General features: G+C 41.2%; 2 protein-coding genes across 3 annotated transcripts in view; one reads left to right on the top strand and one right to left on the bottom strand.

Moving 5' to 3' along the window:
• Positions 1–1783: 1783 nt before the first annotated feature.
• NEUROD4 (neuronal differentiation 4) lies at positions 1784–24780 on the bottom strand. Of its 2 annotated transcripts, XM_042992478.1 has the most exons (5): positions 24681–24780; positions 24350–24418; positions 19435–19617; positions 18255–18385; positions 1784–3718 (listed from the first exon to the last, which is right to left on the bottom strand). In XM_042992478.1, exons 4-5 carry the CDS (start codon positions 18267–18269, stop codon positions 2714–2716), a joined length of 1020 nt encoding a protein of 339 aa, XP_042848412.1. In that variant the 5' UTR covers positions 18270–18385; positions 19435–19617; positions 24350–24418; positions 24681–24780; the 3' UTR covers positions 1784–2713. The 2 variants fall into 2 exon arrangements, with proteins under 2 accessions (XP_042848412.1, XP_042848413.1); XM_042992479.1 differs by lacking the exons at positions 19435–19617; positions 24350–24418.
• TESPA1 (thymocyte expressed, positive selection associated 1) overlaps positions 23710–24836 on the top strand; it is a 40971-nt gene continuing 39844 nt past the window's right edge. The window contains exon 1 of the mRNA XM_042992476.1: positions 23710–23791. The gene's annotated coding sequence lies outside the window, so the exon portion shown is untranslated. The remainder of the gene's footprint in view (positions 23792–24836) is intronic.

The raw sequence follows: 24836 nt of genomic DNA, 5'->3' as shown, positions 1-24836 counted from the left end.
GTTTAGACCTTTCAAATCTTCTGAAAGGAGGAGTTGAAATATGGGATGTAAATCCTCCTGACAGGCTGGCCTGTGCTTTTGCTGGCTGCTTACAGGACACAGAGTCCAAGAAAAGGGATAGAAGAAAGTGAAGAAAAACTTTGAAGACAGACAACGCAACACAGTGTCTAATAAAACTCACAGCTTTATTTCTGCTAGAAAAAAGGGAGGAGAAACAGTCTGGGTTGTGTTTTGTTTTTTTACAAAAAGTTTGAACAATTGTTTTTCTTTTATTTCATAAAATCCCCTGAAGAATGAGACCACCCTGGGTAAGAGAGTAGGTTCTTTCCAATCATACTGCACTCCCAAATTTTAATTCAATTAGAAAGTCTCTCTGAACAATCCCAAGGAGGCCTGGTTCATGGGTACCATATTCCCCAAAAGCATAAACAACAGCTTCCCAAAACTAACTCGCTCTTCTTAGAATGGATGGGAAAAAAATCTAAGAACATTAACTTGCATAGCCATTCAAATTATTGCTGCTTTTTATAAAATCATTACAGGTAATTCTGCACTAACTTCCCCTTTTCCCCTCACCCCAAACTCAGGAATTCCAGAAAAATTATGAGCTACTTTCCAAAGGAAGCCTTAGGGAAGGTTTGCAAGCACATGTATGGAGCCCAAGAAATTTGCATGAAAGGGAGAAATAAATTAAATAAATAATATCTAATAAATAACTCCAACAACATTCATTATCTACAAACTTAAATGCCAGAAAATACTAGCTTCAAGGATAGATTCCCCCACAGCCTCTCACAAAGGTAAGTGCCAGTATAGACTCAGAAAGCACATAGGCTGGCCTTGTAGACACTTAACTTGCCTTTTCCCGCTAGGAAAAGGGAACCACTTCAGTAGCTGGTGGGATTTAAGATCTCTCTGCAAGGATACTTTCAAGGGGGTCTACAAACCAAGGGTGCAAAATACAACAGGGTTAGCGCTGCAAGCAAAATGGAAAGACAATAACTTAGACCGTAAGGAGATAATAATTAAGAGGGTAAAAAAAAAAAAAAAAGTCAAGATCCACAGATAGTTTGGCAGGGTTTAGGGGATAGCTGAGCTGTAGAAAATGACATACTAATCTGCCTTATCAATTTTATTCATTGGTCCTATTTGTGTACCCTACATCCTAAACTTATCCTCTCTGGCAGAGCAGGATGTGATCCACTATCATGTAAACCATTTAGGCTTTTAGTTTGTTTTAAATAATTGTCCTGGCAAATTGAACAGGACATTGAAATTTCTCAGATCACATTTTTCTGAAAAAAAAAATGTGACAAAATTAATGCTGGTATAAACAAAAGAGGAGTTCCATGAAGAAAAATAAACATCCTGCAAATCAGGATAAACCTGTGATGAAGACATAAATTGGTAAAAGCATTCACCGACCTTGGATTTGATTTCTGCATCCTTAAGTCTGCTCACTTGGAATGTTATCTACAATATGTAATAACATATTATATTTTAGAAGTGAAGAAGAGGTAACAATTAGTGGAGGAGGAGATAAGGAATTGTATATGCATTGGAAAAATTCAAGTTTGGTCATAAATTGATTGGTGCTTATCCCTCTAGAAAATATAAGAATAATTGGTGTGAACAGAGGTCAGTGGTTTTAACCATGTTTTGTGTAACCAAATGAAATGTATCTTGCCAAAGAAAATTTGGTCTTCCTATGGGCAGATGTGAGATAGAGGGAGTCACCAAACTATGGTAAGGTATAGCCAATTGCCATGTTAGTATAGCCAATTGCCATTTTATTGCTCTTGAATATGACCTGGGTTGTTTGCTGATTCCAATAGCAGCCCCTGAGCATCTTCAGAATTTTTAGAGCCTCCTGGTTACAGAGGCTATGAAATGGTACGGATGACTTCTCTAAGTTCCATTGGTCATAGGAGTCTGTTTACAGTGACTTGCTTGCCCCATCTCTAGAACTGAGAAAAGTGCTTTTGAAATGTTAATCAAGAATCAAGTTGGTATGAGATCTCTACTATGGTTCTCATATTACTAAGAAAGAGATGTTCAGCCTCAGCCAACAAGAAGTAGAGCTAATCTCTTAAAGAACATGCTTTGTTATTCACAGTGACAGCCAAGTTAGGATTTTAGCCTTTGGAGACAATTTTTAGATAGATGCATAGACGTCCTATCAGGTCCCCGAGAGAAATGCATCTGTGCTCCTTTGGCAACTCCATCTAATCATTCCACACACAGTGTTCATTTACTATTATTCTTCAATTCTTTCAGTTTCAGTAAGTTTATAGGAGTGATCACCAAAATTATTGAATTTTCAGAACTGTGAAGGACTTTAAAATCATCTAGACTTAAAACAGTTGTCTGATTTTACCAATCAGTAAACAGAGGCCAGAAATGGAAAATTAAGTGGCATAGATCATGAGTTTTTGGCACCATTAGAATAGGGCCCAGGGCTTCTGTTGTATTTCCACGTGATTGTAAACAATCAAATAATTTCACTTGAGGACCCTAACTAAATGAATCAATACAGTGTGAGAGGCTGATGATAAATGAGGGTGGCAGGTGCAGGAAGGCCTAAATGGACTGGGACTACTGCGTTTGATATCTATCTATAGGGTTCCTTTAAGGTCATTGAATCTTCAGCTCAACCCACTTGAATTATGGGAAACATGTCCACATTATCCTCTGAAATGCTTGTCTTACTGCCCTAATCAGTGAAGATTGTATTAAGTTGGGCCCCAATGCCATGGTGAGGGTAGGAATCATAGGACATATCTATGGGAACATCATAACGAGGGGTACCAGCCTGAAAGGGAGTTGAATGAACATGCCCTGAGCTTAGACTTGCAGAAGGGTAATGTGGCATGAAACTGTAGGATTTATCCAGGTCAGGAGAGCCATCTTGCTTCAAGGAGAAGTTCCCACTGATGCTCAAGGGTGGAGTGAGTGGGCCCTCATAAGGTGGTGTACTGCAGTCAGGTGGATGGCTCCCAAAGGATGATTCTCCCAAACTCTTGAATACTTGGGGTTTGAGATTAATAAGATGTGTTTCCATATGGCCATAAGGAGGGCTAGGGAGCCCAGGAGACTGATAGTTGAAGTTATGGACAGAGATGGCAGAGTCACAAATAGGAGATTTCTCCTCATGCTTCTCCAGGAGGACAGACTGAGGGCCCAGCTGGAGGCATCCAGCCACCAGGTTGCTTGTAGGCTGAGAGAGCCCTTTGCAGAGCATCTCCACAAAGCCCTTCCCTTCAGGTGTCTGTCCAGTTTCCAGGACCTCAGACAAAGCCCAAATATAGTTCCTGGCCAGTCTAAGAGTCTCTATCTTGGAGAGCTTTTGAGTCTTAGAGTAACATGGCATGACTCTCCTCAGGTTGTCCAGGGCATCATTCAGGCCATGCATCCGGGTCCGTTCTCTAGCATTGGCCTTGACTCTTCGAGCCCTGAATCTCTCAAGGCGAGCTTTTGTCATCTTCTTTTTCTTGGGACCCCTTCTCTTAGGCTTCTCCCCATCCTCTTCCTCCTCTTCTTCCTCCTCAATACTGTCATGCTCTTCAGCTAAGCTTCCAAGCATCCCATAAGCAGCTGATCTTCTCTCTTCCTCCTTCATCTCATTCTGAGAGCCCAGAGCTTTGTCCATCCAGGATGGTGTGTTGACCAACTCTGTCATCTCCTTGGGTTTCACATAAGGTTTTGCCATTTCCAGGTTCTGGAACAGGAAACGGCAATGATTAGTGTCTGTGAATATCTGCTTTGATTTAAAACTAAACTTTCTTTTTATATCTTAGATATAAAACAGAGAATTGTATTGGGATTCAACTTGTGATTATCTAGTCCAAGTTCACCATTCTAAATAAGTAATCTAAGACTCAAATAAATGCCAAGAACACTAATATAGCTATGGCATAGTACAAAAAAATCAACTTTAGAAAAATGAAATTGACTTGATTACTGATGGTAGTGCCACTGCCTTGTACTTTTCATTCTCTGGTGCCTTGGTCTTGTAGAGATTTTATGCAAAAATAACTGGTATAAGAGTCAAAACATATCTTTCCTTCTTTCCAGAATACAGATCAAAAAGGGAAATAGATAAGGTGGACATATAAATTATTACACAAACAGAGAAACTTCTGAAAGTAAAAGAAGGTGCTAATGTAGTTAAAACTTATAACATGGATATAATTATAATTATTGCAAAATTTAAAAAGCATATCACACAGTAAGTAAGTACACTGTTGTATTTTACACCACAAAATAAATGAAACGCTGTGCTGAGATCATTCAGACTAATTTGTTCTTCAGAGGACTGCCCAGCCTCTATTGAGAGATATGCCACATACACTTAACCTGTAACATTCCATGTTTCCCACTGACTCTGCCAACTCTTAGCTTCAAGCATCCTAGGAAAGAGCAGTGCCACAACTGGCTGGTACCCCCATGTGACCATGACTATTTCTCTCACTATCACCAGAAGAGCATTTTGGTTTCCATCAAGCACCTTATGGTCTGTCTAATGTAGTGATATTAGAGGTGTCCGTGACATGGTGTCTAAAAGGATCATGAAAAGAGAGCAGGGTTACCACTGACCATTTTTTAAATTCACCCATATGTTAAAAATAAAACTCTTTCATTGCACAGGCATCTCACACCATCAGACAAGAATATGGCAACATCTAGATTTACAATCCAGAGGTCTACAAAGCTTATTCAAGATTATCTTAGTATAACTATTATAATAATACTTCATTAAAAATGAAAAATCTGGGGCAAACTCTAAACTTAACAGAACATAGTGACTGCAGGCATAAGCAAGGACTATTTCAGACAAACGTGGAAATACCCTGACTACTTTAATTCACTTGCCTAACAGATACTGTTTAATCCAGATTTTCTTTGAAAAAAAAATTGCACTTCGAAAACCAGAAGAGACTGGTGGTTTAGTAAACATTTTATGTTCAATTCTGGAAGGGTGAATTGTTTTGAGATTTGCTGAGCAATTTGCAGGTATATAATTTACCAAATAAAAATATCTGAGAAGCAGCATTAGGGCATGCCAGTTTACCAACTTAGTCTTTGAAACGCTAAGCCTTCCATCACTTTTGTGTATCAGAAAGGGGAGAGCATGAGACACGTTTTTCGATCCTTAAAGCTTGAGCCTCAAATCAATGAGGCAGGATTTAGCACATAGATTTTAAAAATATAAATATATGATCTGATTTGTTTCTGGTAATTTGAGCTTGTTTTCCTTCTAACCTCATTTACCTCCTATAAATAATTAATGTTACTGCATTGCAAAAACAGCCTAGGTTTCATGTTAATCAGCACAGAAATCATGTCAGCTTGACTTACTCACTTAATAAGGCTTCCTGGGTAAGCAGCTTTATTGAAAACACACGTTGGAACCTATTGGTCAACTGGCTGCCCAGGCCAAGTTAGAAAATCCCACTTTTAATATGGATGATGGAGCTTGTGTGCTGAGCTGCACTTCTAACTCAGCCCGATATCCAGAGGGAGGGTGAAGGACCTAATTAACTTTCTGTTAAAGTAACACAGACCTTTCTGAGGCAGGTGCACTCTGAGGCCAGAAAGGATGGAGTAGGCTTGGGAAACGTAACGTTGCACACGTAATTATAATAACATTTGTGTAGCCTTATAGCCAACCTTTGAGGGAAATGGGGATTTATGCTTGTTTGGTAGTCGAGGTCACTGTGGGTCAGAGATTAAGTGATGGAAATGCAAAGATATAGAGCTGATAGAGCAGGACATAAAGCCAGTTCTTCTGATTCCAAATCCTAGGTTTTAGATTATTTCTCCTCCCCCCCCCCCCCCCCCCACCACAGCTACAGGAAGAAAGGAAGGCACTTTGACTTCAGGGGGTGTGGATCAGCTGAACTAAATCACCAGGAAATGAACATCATCCAAAGGGAGGCTAGTTTAGCTGTTCTTTGCAATGTTTAACTCTCAGATTCCAGGATTCCTTCCTCTTATAGATTTTTTTTTTCTTATCGCTTCCACCCTTTTATTCCCCCCACCCACCTTCTCTTACTCTGCTTCCTTACCTTTTTTCTCTTCTATTTCTCTCATCTCCTCTTCATCATCATCATCATCATCACTCAGTCATACTTACATGCAGGGAGAGTTGAGAAGGAAGATGCAGGAGAGGAAAGCAGTCTCCCGAATTGCCCCTGATAGCCTCTGTAATTGGCCTTTTTCATTATTATTATGATCCTCACCTCCGTACCTCTGGACTCTAGCCAAGTTCTGTCCATCCTCACCCCCACCAAGAAGTGGGATTAGGAGAATAGAGTAGACTATCCTTTGCCTTTAACATAATTTAATGGTTTCTATAAGAGTCAAAGAGTTGCTTTCAAGTCAGGTTATCAGCAGGTACGAAGGAAAAGAACCAACTGGCTTTGGCTAAAACAATGTAAAGGGCAACCATTTTTTATCTTTCTTCTCTTACTAACCCTGGGAAGGATATAGATGGCTCCAGTTTAACTCTCTCTTTTTTCATAGATTCTCGTCCATTAAGTTCTAGGAGCATCGCATGGGTATATAGGGTGGCTTCGAAATCATGAAAGCTGGAATGACGCACACTTTAGTCCCAACTGTTCTGATTCCCAGTTGCTGATTTCAAACACATTACATAGCTCTCTGGTCTTTCATTTCCTCTTTGATAAAATAGAGGTAAGGTATATTTAACATGGTTCTTGCAAGACAAATAAAAATAAGATTTTGTAAACTTTAAATGCTATAAAACATTATCCATATATTTATCTTGTGTTTATTCTTGAGTTTTCTTATCTAATCTAGTTACACAATTTGCATATTCAAAAATAAATGTTGTTTCGCACAGATGAATCATAAAAGTAGATTCTGCTAACTACTGTACCTCTTCTTATCTTGAGGGAACCTCCTCTAATTGGCTCAGAAGATGATCTAACAATTGCCCAATAGCCCATCTTTTCTCCCAGTGTATCTGGACAGCAGACTCTGGAGTCACATTACCTGAGTTTAAACTTCAGCTCTATTACATACTAGATATGTGATCTTAAGGTTTCAGAATCTATCTGCGCCTCAGTTCCCTCTCTTTAGAATGGGAATAATAATAGTCCTACCTCATAGGATTATTGTGAGCATAAAATGAGCTAATATAGTGCCAGACATCATAATACCATATAAGTATTAAGTACTATCGTTCCTAAAGTTCATCATGACTTCTCCTGGACACATGGACAAAACCAAGTATACTTAACAATCTGTGCTTACTATTGATTTCATGCCAACAAAAGCTAATGGCTCTATCTCAACATGCATTTTGAAAAATTCCCTGACAAACCCCCTCCTCCAACCTAATAACTAAGTATCAAAGCTTCTACTCCATTGCAAGAGGTGAAGAAACAGAGTTCTATCAGCTGTTTCTACCAGATTGCCCAAAACTCTTTTACCATATTCATGGAGGAGGTTAGTCACTTTTATTGTTTTTTTTTTATTATGGGGACACAGCAGTTTGCTGGACACTCCTACTCAGTTACTTTAATGTTTAGGTTCATGAAGTTTCTGACAGAACACACACAGCTCTTAGCCCTGGACATTTGTTTCCTTTTGTCTTTGATTAGACACTACTGGGGATAAGACTTTCCTACCAGAATCCAGTGCCAGAGCTCTGAGGAGAAAAATGAAATGTCTCTCAAATAGAAGTAAAAGCCAGGACTCCTCAAAGATTAAAAGAAGTAATAATTCTTTTCTTTTGACTTTTTCCACCTAAATGTCTCCAATGCCTCGAAAAGTTAGCAGGGGAAAAAAGATGATGAACATCCAGTTTTAGACTTGAGAGCCGAAAATGTGTGTGGTGCAGTTGTGATTTCTGATCAAGGAAATCAACTCCGTTTTCTCTACAACAAGAATCTAATTCTACCATGGCTTTGAGCCTGTTAATGAACCCGCTCAGAGGTGTACTGAAAGAAGCCTGGCACTGAGACCCTCTCCACTCTTTTATCACTCGCTTATTAAATGAGCACAGAAAATTATTTTCATTTTTTTTTTACTCCTAGGGAAAAATGGAAATAGTATTTCTGTCTTTCATATCTCATTTAGAAGATTTATGAAAAGCAAGGGTAAGGACTTGTTGTGTAGAAGTTTCTATTGATGGACACGTGAATGAAGGGTGCTTACATGTGTGCATGTGGTGATGAGACAGTATATTTCCTCTTGGAAGCTGACTGTACTCACTTCACCTCCTGAGCCTATGACTGAATCCTCAGTACAACAGAAAGGAGCCTATTCAGCTCAGTTTCTAAGGAATCCAAGCACCAGACAGGCTAAATGCCTTGTTCAGAGCGGCAGAGTCTTCACACTAAAAAGACAGAATGCAGACCGGGGTGCTCACAACCTGCTCTGCCCAGAAACTGCCAGTGGACTGTTTTGTGCTCTTCCTATACAACTTTTTAGACTCTACCACTTTCTCTCTTGGTTAATACCTGTACACACACGCGCGCGCGCGCACACACACACACACACACACACACACACACAGGCACACCGTACCCAACACAGCCATATCATATTTCGGTTTTCATAGCCTCAAACCCAAATGGTGAACTTTGCAAACAGAAATTACTCAATCTTTTAGTTTTCCCCTTTCTTCTTCAACATTTCATCCCTGGTCCCTCTGTCCAAAAACAAGGGAAGCATTTTACATTTATTACTATTGTTCTGGATACAGTTTGGGGGTGGTAAATGAAGAATAAGAGGCAGAGGAGACAAAAATATATAAGAACAACCTTTCTTTTCTGATTTCTTGTGGAAAGAGCTGAGGAAAAGGAAATTTTCACCACTCTATTACAACTATCTAAGAATTTCTAGCACACCAAATGGGGGAAACGGTAAGAATATGCTCCATAGCTTTCCGACATCTTCTCTCATTTCTTAGTCTATTACCATTCCCCTTCTTACCCCTTCCACTCTCTCCACAGCCTGAAAATGCTGTGAACAGAGCAGCGGATTGAGTCAATTCTTGCGACCTACTTCCTGAACCACCTCAGACAAAGTTAAACTTTTTGGACATTTTTTTCTCCTGCATTAATAAAATGGAAGGGTGAGTTTGACAGACATAGAGGATGATAATTTGTAATCTCTACTTTATAAAAATGATTGAGTGTGTGAGTTTCACTTCAAGTGGCAGGTGCTATTGGAATTAGTGAAATTGTTAAAATTTTAATATCCGTCCCCAAATGTTCTCTGTCTGCTTCTCTGTTCAAGTTTCCAAGTCCTACTCCCTCTTCTCCTAGCCCAGAAGAGACTTACCTCAGCCCAACTGCTCCTCTAGGTCTGTGGGAACTTCCCACAGAAACCTTAGTAGTCCCGTACCACCCCCATCCAAGGGCTCACCTCTGTCAGTGGTGGTCCCTGGTGTGAAGTCTGGATCTGTGTCCTGGAGGAGACTCAGAGAACCCAAGTCTCCCTGAGCGTCCAGATCATAGGAGAAGGAAGTACTTTTAGCGATCCATGTTAAACCGGCCCCTGCCTCTTAGATATGTCACTGAATCTGTTTTTTCTGACTGATTCTTGTTCTACTCGTTCCTTGGAGTTCTGTATGCTCCTCCAGGACGCCTTCAGGCTGATGCTCCCGTTGCAGCTGATTTAGCTGTTCTTCAGTACCTCCTCTGAGTGGCTAGTTCCCCGGAGTGGAGCTTTCAGGACCACAGCCTCTGGGCAGCTCCTGCGCTCTGGCCGGAGTCTCCGAGTTGCAGCAGTTTTGATTGCTTTCCCAGCTGACCAGGGCGGGGTGATGCTGCCGGAGGTCTAACTCCTCCCCTTCCCCAGTCGAAAGACACACCTACTTCAAAGGGCTCCTCTGCCCAGGTCCAGTTTACCATTCATTCGTTTTGTTTTATTTGATCGTTTGTATAAATGGGGAGAAAGGTTAATAGAAGGAGAATATGGGAGGAGAGTTGCTGAAGTTGAAAGGTAAAGAAAAAGAGGACTGGAAATCTTTGTGGTTAAAAAAGTAAGACATTGGGTGAGAGAAAATTGGAGGGCGTCTCAGAGAGCTAAGAAGGGTTAATGAAAACAGTGGTCTCCATCTGAAGAGTCAAAAAATGAGAAAGATACATGCCCAGGACACAGCATAACTATTACCTTATACATGTAGATTGGTGTCTTTAGTTTTAAAACTTCAGAATTTTTAAAGAAGAAGGAAAAAGTACCTTCCTCTCCCTTCTTTTCAACATGTCAGACTTATTTCCATTCAAAACCTTTTTATTTTAATTAGTGACTATAGACAGGGCCATATCTATATTTGTTGTACTGTTCTTTCAACTTTTGTTTGCTTGAAATTTATAAAAATGTAAAGCAAATGAATGAAATAGTTCATTGTAAGGACACTTAGCTCCTTGAATTACAAACTGGGATCCACTATTATTTTTCAAAAATATATCAAAATATATCATTAAGCATTCAGGTAGAAAAAGTCCATCTGAATAGTAATGGACTTGGAAGAAAGGAAAGGTCCTGCAATTGCTAAAATCCCTGTGGTATTCTGTGGTAAGATTAATTGGCTAGAAGAGAAAGAAGAAAACTACACCTAGAAAGATTTAAAGAAAATATATGGATATGCTTTATTACAGAGAGCTACCAAGTCAAAATGCAGAATCTTCATTTTAAGATGTGAAGGATTTTGTAAACTTCTATGGTTCTGGGGAGGCAAGGGAAGAAGGGTGCTTGGAAGAAGGGAAGAAGCAGTTGGCTGAATGATGTTTGGTATTTCAACCTCATTTCCAATATCACATCTGTAAAAGGACCTGATCAGTAAAGTGTTCCCCACTGTAGCAAGATAGAATTCCGGGTCCAAGCTCAGCCTCTTTTTGAAATTCCCTTGAAGGAAATCCCTCAGTTTTTTGGAAATCACTTGCTCTACCAATGCAACATATGTAATATGCTCTACCATATTACATGTGTGATTTTGGAAATCACAGTGCTCTACCAATAGTACATATGTAATAGAGATGAAGAGCTATAAGAATGTCTTGTGTGCAAAGAAAAGGGCAGAAGGTTAAAGCAAAAGATAGGTTTACTGGATTACTTGGCAATCAAAAAGAATGAAATCTTGCCAATTGCAACAACGTGGATGGAGCTAGAGGGTATTATGCTAAGCGAAATTAGTCAGAGAAAGACAAATATCATATGACTTCACTCATATGAGGACTTTAAGACACAGAACAGATGAACGCAAGGGAAGGGAAGCAAAAATAATATAAAAACAGGGAGGGGGACAAAACATAAGAGACTCTTAAATATAGATAACAAACTGAGGGTTGCTGGAGGGGTTGTGGATGGGGGGTTGGCTAAATGGGTAAGGGGCATTAAGGAGGACACTTTTTGGGATGAGCACTGGGTGTTATATGTAGGGGATGAATCACTGGATTCTACTCCTGAAATCATTATTGCACTACATACTAACTTGGATGTAAATTAAAAAATAAATATATATATATATATATATATATATATATTTTTTTTTTTTTTTTTTTTTTTTTTTTTAAAGATAGGTTTACTGGAGTGCCTGGGTGGCTCAGCCAATTAAGCCTCTGACCTCAGTTCAGGTTATGATCTCACAGTTCATGGGTTCGAGCCCCATGTTGGGCTCTGTGCTGACAGCTCAGAGCCTACAGCCTGCTTCGGATTCTGTGTTTCCCTCTCTGCCCATCCCTTGCTTGTGCTCTCTCTCTCTCTCAAAAATAAATAAATAAACATTAAAAATTTTTTTTATTAAAAAAAAAAAGCAGGGGCACCTGGGTGTCTCAGTCGGTTAAGTGTCTGACTTTGGCTCAGGTCATGATCTCACGGTTTGTGGGTTCAAGCCCCATATCAGGTTCTGTGATGACATCTCAGAACCTGGAGCCTGCTTCAGATTCTGTGTCTCCCTCTCTCTCTGCCCCTCCCCCACTTGCATGCACGAGCGTGCACCCTCTCTCTCTCTCAAAAATAAATTTTAAAAAAAATTCTAAAGCAAAAGATAGGTTTGCTGTCAATAAGGGTGAAGGATATGTCTTAGTTTTGAAACAGTTCATTTTTTTAAAACTCTTGTAGGTGTGAAGGACTCTTGTCCTTCACCAAGAAGAAAGAAAAAAAACAAAGAAAGAAAGAAAGAAAGAAAGAAGAGAAAAATTAACGTTTTCCCCCATTTTATAAGAAGTGGTTCATCTTCAGCAAATCTCTAAGCCCCTACTAATATTTCTTGTATTTCTATTTAGGAAATACCTGCTCAGCAAAACAAACTTCATGTTCAGAGTAATTAAGTAACACAGGCTAGGAAAGGTAGATTTCTGAAAACCGTATCAGAATCCCCTCTTCAGCCAGAGGAAGTGTATCTATGGAGGCATTTGTGCTCAGGAGAGAGCTGCAATGACCATGTATAGAATGGATTGATCCCCTGCTTTGTGCCTTAGAAGCCATCTCCCTGGATATTTGAGAGTTCATGATACTGGCGATGTTAGTATCCCGCCTGTGAAATGCTCAGAGGGCAGGGAAGAGTAGTGGATCAGCAGAAAGGTGAACATATTGAGACAAACATGAGGGTGGGGACAGAACATTCTGTAGGGCTCCTTGCTCTCTTTGACAGATGTAAGAAACTAGACACAATGGGATTAGCTCTCAAAACACATTCAGTTGTGTGTATGTGTGTGTGCCCACGTGTGCAGCCTCAAGAGGGCATTGAGGAAGACGCCAAATTTTCTTTAAGAGCTGCCTTTTGCAGAGGGAGGGATGCAATATAATTCATCAGGGTCACCCACATCACAACTCCTGGAAGGTTATACAGACAGTTAGCTATTGAACTCAGAGCAGGAAGGGGCAGGAAGGGTGTGTGCAGTCAGCAGAGGAAAGAGGGCGGGGACTGCATGCAAAGCGTTTACATTCATTCTCCTCCCCCACATGGTTCCTGGGCCAGAGGGCCAATCCCCAGGCCTTCCTTCTTTCTCTGTGCTTTTTGTAAAGCTCTGAGCTAACCTGTTAGAACCATCTGCTGGGTGGGGGAAATGCAACCAGCGCTCAGTTGCCGGCCCACAGGCCGAGTGAGAGCCATTGAAGCAGAGAGGAGGGAGGCAACAGGCAGATTTATGGGCAGCAATCTGTTCCCCCCACCCCAGGCCCCACTGCCAGGAGACAGCTTGATAATCCATCAACCCCACTAATGAATTAATTAGTATTCCCAGTAATCCTGACCCCCAAAGGAGACCGGCCCACGGGCCCCTCAGGGGGCTAGAAACTGCCTTCTTAGACCAGACACTGAAGCCCCGGGACCAATGCCTGACATTAGGCCCCAGGGTGCTCAACTACATGCCACAGACCCTGTTGTTAAGATCCCCAGATGTCCCTCCTTCTCACCTTCCCTCGGGAGACAGCTAGCTTTTGCTGAATTGAAACCAATACTACCAACAAATGGAGTCCAGAGCCATAAATCAGGGATGGTAGAAAGCGAGGATTCATGCTGCCCAGATTTAGGATAAAACTTGAACAGATCCTAAAGCTGCCCTCCAAGGATTAGTACAGGGATGGAGTAGGTTAGGCCTGACCTCAAAAAGCTCCAGGAGGGAAATGACACAGGGTCAAAAATAATTGTGAAACAGGTTGAAACAGAGTGATTGGTGACATGAATCTCTCCTGAATAAAGACTGCAGTGAAACAGAGATGTCTGTGAAACAGCTGAGTTTCTGAACAGTCTAGTCTGGAGACTGGCATGTGGGAGATTCCCAACCCCCCCCTTACAACAGTAAACACCACCGCTGTTCTTTTACAAAACTCCGAGATGCGATGGGGTGAAAAAAGCTTGGGAGTGAAGAAACCTGTGTTCTAAATCTTAGCCTGCTTCTAGCTGTGTGGCCACGATGAGTGATCTAAGCTCTCTGGGTCTCATGTCATCAATGATCCGGTTGGATCATGATCTCTTAGGTGCTTTCCTCCCAGCTGTAACATTTAGTGATGGTGACACGGCCAAATGTTACAATTCCCCTTGGAAAGTGAACAACACTAGCTCTTCAAAAATATACAATTTGAGTCCCCAGGTTTGAATAAGGTAACCAACCAGGTTAATGACAACAGTGGGTCTAGAAAACAGATAATAGACATGGGCGTCCTCTCTCCACCCAGATTCCTGGTCTCTCTTAAGGACGCTTGACTCAACCTTCTCCCACCCCATTCGTTCAAGGCCTTGGCATTTGCGCACTCACAAGGCACACAGAGTAACTCATTCCAGCAACAAAATAATGACCTGCATTTGTTAAAAGTCTACTGGGAAACTGCTGCGCCTTTGAGAGCTCTGTACCTTTGCCTTCAGCCTGCCTCCCTACGCTACGATACCCAACTCCTAAGAACACAGTCCTCTTGGATTCATTTGAATCCTAACATTGCCTTTCACTAACCATGCCACTTCAGACAAGTTATTTATCTCTCTGGGCCTCAATTCCCTCATCTGTAAATTGAAGGTAATAATGTTTATCCAATGAACTTGCTCTGAGGAGTATACATCTCATTAAATATGAGATAATGTATGCCAAGTACCTAAGATAGAATCTGGCACTTAGCAAGTGTTCAATAAATTGTAGTTGTTATTGGTATTTTGTCTTAAACATTTAAATCTGATTTTTTAATCTCTTAGAAATCAAGGAAAAACTAATATCAGAATCTCCATGTAGAGCTCCTGTCTCTGTGCTTCTACCTCAATATACATACCCTTTTTTATAGCAGTGACCACACTTCATGCATTTATCCCAGAAATGTGTCTTATGTACATATAAAACCCTAGGTACTGTGTAAGAGTCTGGGGATACAGAGCTGAATAAGAGTTCTCATTCCTAACCAACTTCCAGTGTAGCGGCAGAGGCGGAGAAACAAATTATATGAGTATATAATTCAAAAACTCCACTTTGCAATGTCTTTCTAACATAATTACATGTGTACCCCAGGAGCCATACATATATGGACCAGAGATGTTCATGGAAGTATTGGTTTTAATAGTGAGGAAGTACATTATCAATACATTAAATAACCCAATGGTTTGGCCAAGCAACAGAATATTACTTAATTTGCATGACTTGGCCTATATACACTAACAAGAAAGGTATTTTATGTAATTTTTTTAAGGTGTATTTATTTTTGGAAGAGAGAGAGCACACACGTGCATGAGTGGGGGAGGGGCAGAGAGAGAGGGAGACAGAAGATCCAAGCAGGCTCTCTGCTGTCAGTGCAGAGCCTGATGTGGGGCTTGAACTCACAAACTGTGACATCATGACCTGAGCTGAAGTAGGACACTTAGCCAACTGAGCCACCCAGGTGCCCCCGTACTCTATGTATTAACATATGTGGGAGGAAATGTAAAACTATATGTAGAAATTAGGTTCCGTATGATACACTTAATTTTTTTGAATGTGTACACATATGTTAAATAATAGATATTGTAGACACACACCTACAAACTGAAAACAGTGAGCCTTTTCCTCAGGACATCACCTTCCTGAGAATAAGCACATTGAGAGTAGGTAGTTATCAAAGGAGACTATTTTCTTTTCATTCAAGAATAATGTATTCAGGAGCACCTGGCTGACTCAGTCAGTAGAGCATGCAACTCTTGATCTCGGGGTTCTGAGTTTGAGCCCCATGTTGGGTGTAGAGATTACTTAAAAATAAAATATCTTAAAAACAGAATAATGTACTCCTATATAATCTTTTAAAGTAAAACTGATATTAAGATATAATTAATGTATGCTCTTTTAAAAATCTTATTTCCCACGCATAGCCAACCTTATTTTCGGGAAGGATCTGACCGTCTCCCACTCGGCCCCAAACACTGGGTATACGGCAATATGCCTCTTCCATGACAAGACCACCCTAGCTTCCACCAACTCTGGCCCCAAACCCTCTGCCCCAAGAGCATTTGACAAGTCTTAGGAACACACTTTATGTTGAATTTCAGAGGCTTCAATTATGTGATTCCTAAGCCCTGAGAAATACCTGGTGGAGAACAGAGGGGATTTTCTAAGAATCCAGCCTGAATGTATACCACTGGAAGCAGATTAGGATAAAGAGATAAATCAAACCAAGTCTTCTGGGAGGACCAAACAGAGCACCGCCCTTGGCACTCTCCCATCACAGCCAAAGCTCCAGTACTCCAAGTGGGCACTACACTGTCATGGCAGAAGTCTCCTTGCATGCCCGGAAGCTCTCAGTGGTCTACTGCATTAGGCCAGTGCTCTGATCACATCACTTCTAAGCATTCAGGAACTGAGTGAGATAGAAGCCAATGAGGAGAAACAAATTACTTACCGTAATAATTATAGCTAATCCTTATAGAACATATACTATATGTTAGATGTTGTTTTAAGTGCTTTTCATGTATTAATTTATTTTATCATCACAACAGATTTATGAGGTAGGTAGGTAGGTAGGTAGGTAGTAGTAACATCTTCTGTTTTACAGAGAAATTGATCCAATACAAAAAGGTTAAAGCACTTGCCGAAGGCCACGCAGGGAGTGATGGTGTCCTATATGATGGTCCTGGAATTTGGATACAAGTAATCTATCTCTACAACATGATACTGCCTTCCTAAAGCAGGTAACTGATAGTTAACTCATCTAAAATCTATTGCTCCAGCAGGGTTACTGAAAGTAAAATGATTCACAATGCCTGCTGGGAACAGCTAGCAGGATGGCATCCACATCTGGTTCCCTACTGTCCGGGATATGTTCAGTAGAATCATATTTTGCCCATAACACACTTGCTGAGATTCAGTTTCAGGAGACTTTTTACCTCTACTGCCGATAATGTAATATGAAGAGATGGTTTCATGGTGGTACCTAGAAGCTTCTACGATAGGAGAGCTACTCCCCATTCATCTGGTCTGAGCCCCACTCTACCCAAGATCTCATGCTCTGTGACAGTATTTTATGAATCCAGAGCAGAGAGGATGACCTCTCTTGTGGAAATAAAACAGGAAACCTTTTAGGATTTGAACCAAGCAGAGTGCTGAAAGACCATTGTGGCAAGTCATATACTGTTTACTAGCCTGAGACTTATCTTCCAGGTGGGGTTTTCCCTTTCTCCCACTAATTTTAAAAGAACAACAATACCAAAAGAATACATGAAATATCCACATAGTCCAGTTCCCAAACTCTGATGTTCTGTTCCTGCAATAAATGATTTTTCAACCACAGAGGTCTGGTTGAATTTCTCATTTTCCCCTTCTTCCTGCTCACCCATTCTCTCAGCTAGAACTGCTTTCATTTCCAGACATTTTAATTCCTGGTCTGAGTCAGGAAGGCAGGGAATCAGGCAACACAGAGAATATAAAGCCATGCGGGTCCTCTGGGGCTCAAAGGTGAGTATTTGAAGATACCAGAATTATAGTGTGGGGAAAGGGTAGGGATAAAGCAGGAAACTGACATTTGCAATGTGTCTATACCCTACAGTTGCTGCAGCAGTAATCTGCATATATCATCTCTTTTAGAAATGCTTACAGCCAGCATTCCGTGAATTTTTACATTGAACTGAGAGCTTTACCAACATGACTTCATTTAATTGCAGCAACAACTCTTTGGAATGGGCACTATTATTATCACCTTTTTTCAACAGATGAGGAGAATGAGGTCCATTAATCCATGCATTCAATAAATATTTGACTGCTTCCTGTGTGCAATTAACACCGGGGATATATCAGCAAACAAAACACAAAGGACAAGGGACTTGCCCAAGATCACACATCCAGGAAATGAATGCTATACTGCTTATTGGTATGTCCCTTTTATTTATTCTGATTGTTATTCTATTCTTTTAATCCTTAAGCACCGAGAAGATAGTTTTGAATGAAAACTAAGTCAGTTAATGTTCGCACCTCCTCGACAGAGTCACATTGGTTAACTAAAGGAAAGTCATGGTTCCAGGTAGTTACCACAGAAAGGGATTCTCTCGGGCAAGCTGAACAGTCTCCACATCCCCACCCTTTCTCCCAAACACACACGTGCGCACACACTCACACGGAGACAACACACATCTATTGTGTTACATGCCGATTCTTCATGTTCAGGGTGACCGTAAGTTCTGGTCTGCTTAGTATCGTCAGTTTGCACCCATTTTAGATCAATTAATGTCCATTAATTATTTTTTGACCCCCTTTCACTTCAAAGAAATCCCAGCTTTAATGTACTCTGTATGATCATCGTACTCACACTCTGCACTGAATTTCTGGACTTACCTGTTCCTGGACCATAAGTTGATTTTAGTTTACTCCACTCTTAAAGGGAAAAAAGCTGTCACTCCTTCCCCAGGCTCAAAAGGATGGTGATCAAGGGAGTTGGAGAGGTGTGGAGATATTGCAGAGCAGGGCTTTAAGAGTAAAAGATGATTAAAATGAGAACTGGGGAAGGTAAGGTGAGGGAGAAGAGGTTAAAAAGCAAAGACAAAGACAAAACCTCACTCTAACCCATCCCGTGACCCCGCGAAAAAATACCCCCAGGCCAGCTCTTGACATTCAGCCCCCACTCCTGCCTTCACCCAGCTGAAGCTGGTAGTTAGAAGCTCAAATCCAGCTTTAAGGGTGGGATCCGTTTATTCCCCCAGGCTAGAAGGGATTTAAGGTCTTTAAAGGCTGACTCAAGGCTGAATATTTTCCGTGGGTACCAGCTGGGGCCAGGATAAAACCGCTGTACTGTCTTCTAGGAAACCCTTGGAATAATTCTTGGGGACAGTTGCCACCTACTATTCTTGAGTGCCAGTGAAGTCTTTCCCTAAATATTGCTCCCCTGGCCCCAGACGGTTATTTATCGCTAGTATTGAGAATTCAGTCTTGCCTAGATTTGAGAGTGATTGAAATGCTCTTCCAAGTTCCCTGAGACCTTTGGGAATTCCGGCTCTCAGACCCTCCCTGTCCCTGTTTCCCCTTACTTCCTAACTGTTCCAGAAAAATGCCAGCCTCCCAAGATGGGACCTCCTTTTCCTTTTTCTCTCCCTAACTCCCTCTGCTCTCTCCCCTTCTGGCTCTGAGGGGGCTCCATCCCACTCTCTTCACCCCCACCCTACTGTGAGACCTGCCCCCCCCCATCTTCCCCCTTCCTTTAGCGCACATGTTCCTCAATTTGATTTACTTCTGTACATTGTGTGGCTTTGCAACGGTCGGTCCTTAGAGAGCCCTCAGAGGGAGCACTCCATCTGTCAGCCTTTCGCCATCCCTCCCTGGCCCCCAGCCACCGGCCCTCCCTCCCCTCCCTTTCCCGCGGGCAATTTCTAAGAGAGCCGTGGAAGATTTAGGCAAACTTCCCTTACCCCACTTCTTCCCACTTCAGCCCTCACTTGTTGGTTTTCCTTCTCCTACTTTCTCCCCGCCCCCCGCCCGCCCCCGCACTCAACTTGATCCCTGCCGCCCTTGCAAGGAAAACCTTTGAAGCCCCTGGAGTCGGTGAGAAAGTACAGTCCGGTGAAGTCCTTTTGCGCCTCCTTCCCTCCTGGGATGCTTGATGTCATATAATTAAGACTTGCTGATCTAACACTATATTGGGTCCTCAGTCAATTCAGGATTAGGCGCACAGACGGTAGGGGGCAATGGTGCAGAAAATCCCAAACTGCAGATAATCCAAAATTATTTCCCACTTAACAAGTATCTATTTGTTCAAATCCTGCGAGGTACTGAAGACACAAACATGAATAAAATAGGAAACACGCCAAGGATCCATAGTCTAATGGAGGCTATTCACATATACAAATAACTTTAATCGAGGAAAATGATGACAAGTGCAAAATAATGGGCTAGGACTCCTAGAGAAGATATCATCTCCTGGCTCAGGGAATCCAGCAGGAGGTGGAATTTGAACTATGCCTTGAGACAGATGTATTCCATTAACTCAGCACCAAATGGCAACTGGGCATTTACTGCATTTTTCTTTAAAGCACCACAGTAATCTATTTTATATACTGCGAGCAAGTAAACTTGCAGGAGTTTATTCGTTTAAGGTGAAAACCCTAGGGTGTTTTGTTCTGTTTGTGAGTGCTAAGGAAAACCCACCAATGTTTGGCTGGGGTTGACAATTCAATAACTTGTTTTCTGTGAGATGGGTGGCATGATAGTACCAGCTTTTAAGATTGTGACAGTTTGGAGCATAGAGAATAATAGCAAACTCATATTTGCAGAGAGCTCTCAATATCTGCCTTAGTTTTAAGTCCCTTGGGCAGAAAGTCTGAGTTATTTTGTGCATGACAAGAGAAGAAGAAGAAGAAGAAGAAGAAGAAGAAGAAGAAGAAGAAGAAGAAGAAAAGAAGAAGAAAAATACCCATAGGGAGAGTGGCTTGAATGGGGTTATCCACTGAGAGGGTTTGACTTAGTGACTGCAGCTTGTCTGGAAACAACCAAAACAAAACCAAAACCACTTATAGCCACTTTAGTGTTAAGATGTGACTAACTCCTTGGATTCCATAATTTCGCCTCAAATGACCTAGCCAAAGGAAACAGTCCCAAACCAGAAATATCCTCATGCATAAGTGAATTCATCCCTGTGTTATTTAGATGAATTAACATAGGAAATAACTGAAACAGGCTCAATAGAATAATTAATTCAAGTTAGGGGAGTTCATGAGATAAAACTTTGCTATTTTTCCTGGGTGCTTACAGCAGATTTCCATGACATAGAAAAATGGCATAAAGTACATAAAAAGAACATAATATATAAAATTTTGTATAAAATGTGATCTCAATTACCTATAATGTATACTAAGAACTGAAGCTTTTCTTCTTTTTTTGATTTGAAATTTATTGTCAAATTGGTTTCCATACAACACCCAGTGCTCATCCCAACAGGTGCCCTCCTCAATGCCCATCACCCACCCTCTGCTCCCTCCCACCCCCCATCAACCCTTAAGAACTGAAGCTTTTCTATATTTATGCAGCTTCTGTCTACATTAACCTAGCTTCCGTATTCCAAAAGTTTTGCCCAGAAGGAAAAAGCTTTCAAATAACTTTACTGTTTACTTCAGGAATTTTGCTGAAAAAAAATTCTTAATGAACATTGAATGACAGTATATCAAATGACTGTTTACTATCATGACTCTTCTTTTTGTTTTAATGTTTATTTATTTTTGAGAGAGAGAATATGGGGGAGGGGCATAGAGAAAGGTTGACACAGAATCTGAAGCAGGCTTCAGGGTCTGAACTATCAGCACAGAGTCTGATGCAGGGCTCGAACTCACGAACTGTGAGATCATGACCTGAGCTGAAATTGGACGTTTAATGAATTGAGCCACCCAGGTGCCCCAAGACTCTTTAAAATTCTCATCCCATAATCCTTGTTTTGCTTTCTTTCTCAATCCTAAATTATTCTGTTATCTTTATCCAATTATCTTTATTCCTTACATTGGAAAAAGCTTCTTAAACTATACTTCTATCTTACAAGACCCCTTTGTGCCTCCAAAAAACAAAACAAAAACAAACAAAAAAAAACCCATACTCCCTGGACTCTGACAACATAGTAATCTCCCTTGCTGTGGAAAGCAAGAAACCAAACTGTGTCTTATAAACAACTTATTGGCAGAATTTTTGAGGAATACAGCATTTTTGAATATTCAAGAAAAAAAATCAAGAAAGAAATACAGCAGATTTTTAACAATGATTATCGTTTAAGCAATAAGCTATGTTTGACTTTTCTTTTCTTTGTTTTTTATTATAAAAAATGTATATTTTACAACTTTAAAATGAGTTATTAGTGGGGTACCTGGGTGGCTCGGTCGGCTGAACATTCCACTCTTGATTTGGGCTCAGGTCCTGATCCAGGATCAGACTCTGCACTGAGAGTGGAGCCTGCTTAAGATTCTCTCTCTCCCTCTCTCTCTCTCTCTTTCTCTCACTCTCTCGCTCTTTCTCTCCGCCCCTCTCCCCCACTCACACGCACGCACACACACACTCTGTCTCTCAAATAAAAATTAAAAAAAAGAAAAGAAAAACTTGTCTTCCTTTTCAATTAAATCTCTGCAGCACACAACACAGCACATTCATTACATTTGTTGACCAGAACCAGGAGAGATCAGGGCACCTGAGTGGCTCAGTCAGTTAAGTATCTGACTTCAGCTTAGCTCATGATCTCAGGGTTTGTGAGTTTGAGCCCCACTTTGGGTAAGCTAGAGCCCCACTTCAGGCTCTGGACTTGTTCTCTCTCTCTCTCTCTCTCTCTCTCTGCCCCTTGCTCACTTGCTCTTTCTCAAAAACAAATAGATACATTTTTTTTAAAAAAAATTTTTAAAAAAGGAACCATAAGAGGTTATCTCTAGAATCCTGCACTGCTTGTGGGACCACCTGACCTCATTGCATAAATGTCTACTAAGACCATATGATTGCCAGACCCTGTTCCAGGCACTGGTGGAGAATTGAACCGACAAGTTTCTTTGCAATTACATGATATGATTTATGCTTAAGTAGAAACTCGAAAATTTCATTTCACAGTTGCTTCTCAGGAATACTTTCCTGATATTTAAAGTCAGAATGTTCTACCTTGGTTTCAACCTGCCTTAGATTCCTCCTGCTATGAGAGAAAGACTATTTCTTTTCTCCAGTGCAAGGTCCTTGTTAAAAAATTCTTTACTCAAGGGGCGCCTGGGTGGCTCAGTAGGTTAGGCGTCCGACTTCGGCTCGGGTCATGATCTCACGGTCTGTGGGTTCGAGCCCTGCGTCGGGCTCTGTGCTGATGGCTCGGAGCCTGGAGCCTGTTTCAGATTCTGTGTCTCCCTCTCTCTCTGACCCTCCCCTGTTCGTACTCTGTCTCAAAAATAAATAAACATTAAAAAAAAATTAAAAAAAAATTCTTTACTCAAAACAAATATTTTGTTCCAGACCTCAAGGACCTTTGGACATTAGAATACTTAAAACACTGTACAAGCAATTTTATTAAATGTGTTATCAAGTGTAACTGGGCATCCCAAGAGAAAATAGCGAAGTGAGATGTTAAAGAATCCATCCAGAGAGTTAGTTTAGAATACAAAAAGAGAAAACAGAATGGCTTAAAATAGGAAAGTAAGATGTAGAATACGAGGTGAAACGAGCCAATTCTCACGATAGATAGATGATAGATAGATAGATAGATGATAGATAGATCGATCTCCTACTGGTTGGTTTCTCTGGAGAACCCTGACTGACACTATATTCAAAATAAGTTGTGAAGAGACATTATTTCACTTTTGCAGTTAATGATTAGAAATTAAGAGGAAAGTAAATAACCAAATGATGTGCGTGCCTATTAAGTGTCATAGCAGGACTCCAAACCACATTTGCCTGACTGAAAAGTTCATAATCTTTTGATCACCCAGAGTGGTTGGGGAGATAAATAAGGCTCATGTGTGAGGAAAAGTATGAAAGGCAGCAGATAAAATGAAGAAGCCCATACAAGGCACATGCCGAGGGAGTGGCAGAATCCTCAGGGGCTGTGGAGTTTCAGACCCAGATGACCTCACTCTGATACAGTCAATTGATTATTCTAAAGAAGGGGCTTACAAACAAGTGCCTGCTTGGCTCATGTGCCTTTCTGAGAATAAGTGGTTCATCCTTCCTAAAGTTATCATTCAGCCTTTATCTAAAAACTGAAACCTAACAATGGAGTTGAGTGGACCCACGGTCAGAGGCAGACCTTGGGGAGGCCAATCCCCTCTGAAGGGGCCTGGGGCAACACCCAGTAGAAAAACGGCATTTCGGATGTGGGTGAGAAGCCCTCATCAGATCCTCTCCTGGGAAGTGCCAACTTAGGGTTCACAGACAGTGAGGTAAGAAAGCTCAACTGTGCCCTTAATTATCTCAGTGTCCCTCCCTGTGCATCACTGAGACCCCGGTATTCCTGGGACTCAGAATGATTAGGCTGCCGCCACACACTCTCATGCTTCTTTACTTCGTAGTCCACATAGCCCGATAGTAAACATGGATTATTAAAGATTTCTGTGAGTCTTGCCTTATAATCTACAAGACCCTCCCTGAAACAACTTTAAAGATAGCGGAGAGGAGTGGACACCAAGAAGGGTAAATGGCATGAGCCTAGGCGCATCACTTGGCCAAAGGGGCCTGCTCAAAGTTTTGATGCATTTAACATACCTTTCTATCTACCCATTCCTTCCACCCATCTAAATCCAGCATGCCCGTTGTATCAGCTATTGTGCAAAAAGCTGGGAGTACGGAGATGAATAGGACAGAGTCTCTTTCCTGTGGGGTTTATATCTCATTGGGAAGTCCAGAAATGATGGCTGTGCCTGTAGGAAGGCAGTATGAAGGCTGTTTCAACCACTGAGGAAGGGACATCCATCACTTTCGTTTTCCCAAATCCCACTTACTAGCAGCTCAGGCTCCCATTTTTCTGTGGGCAGAGCAGTAAGCCAAAGTCCATAGGTAACACACAGCATCTGGTGGGCACCAGGAGAAAGTATTCACATCTTAGTCCCCATCACGTTGTGATCCAAGCACACTTCTCAAGCCCATCATTCCCTGCTTTGTTTCTCAATATTTCATTCTGTAGCTACAGGAACTCCCTCACACTCCTCTGGTCTGTTCATGCCCTTTTAATGGCTTCATCCCTCTTCCAATGCTATTTCTTCCCAAAGAATATCTTTCCCCAAATCACTCTTTTGGTTAATCCTTACTTGATTTTCTGGGAGCAAAACTTACTTCAATCATTCTCATCTCTAGGAAAATTCTTGATACACCTGGGAAGAGTTAGGTATCTGATGCAAGCTGACTGTGTTCCCTTCAAAAAAGACGCATTGCCATCTTAACCCCTAGTGCCTCAGAATGTGATCTTGTTAGAGAATAGGTCATCAGTGA

This window comes from Panthera tigris, chromosome B4 (genome assembly GCF_018350195.1).
Source record: "Panthera tigris isolate Pti1 chromosome B4, P.tigris_Pti1_mat1.1, whole genome shotgun sequence".
In the NCBI taxonomy this organism is placed as follows: domain Eukaryota; kingdom Metazoa; phylum Chordata; class Mammalia; order Carnivora; family Felidae; genus Panthera; species Panthera tigris.
The sequence above is the reverse complement of the archived record's forward strand: the minus strand, read 5'-3'. Positions and strand labels throughout refer to the sequence as shown.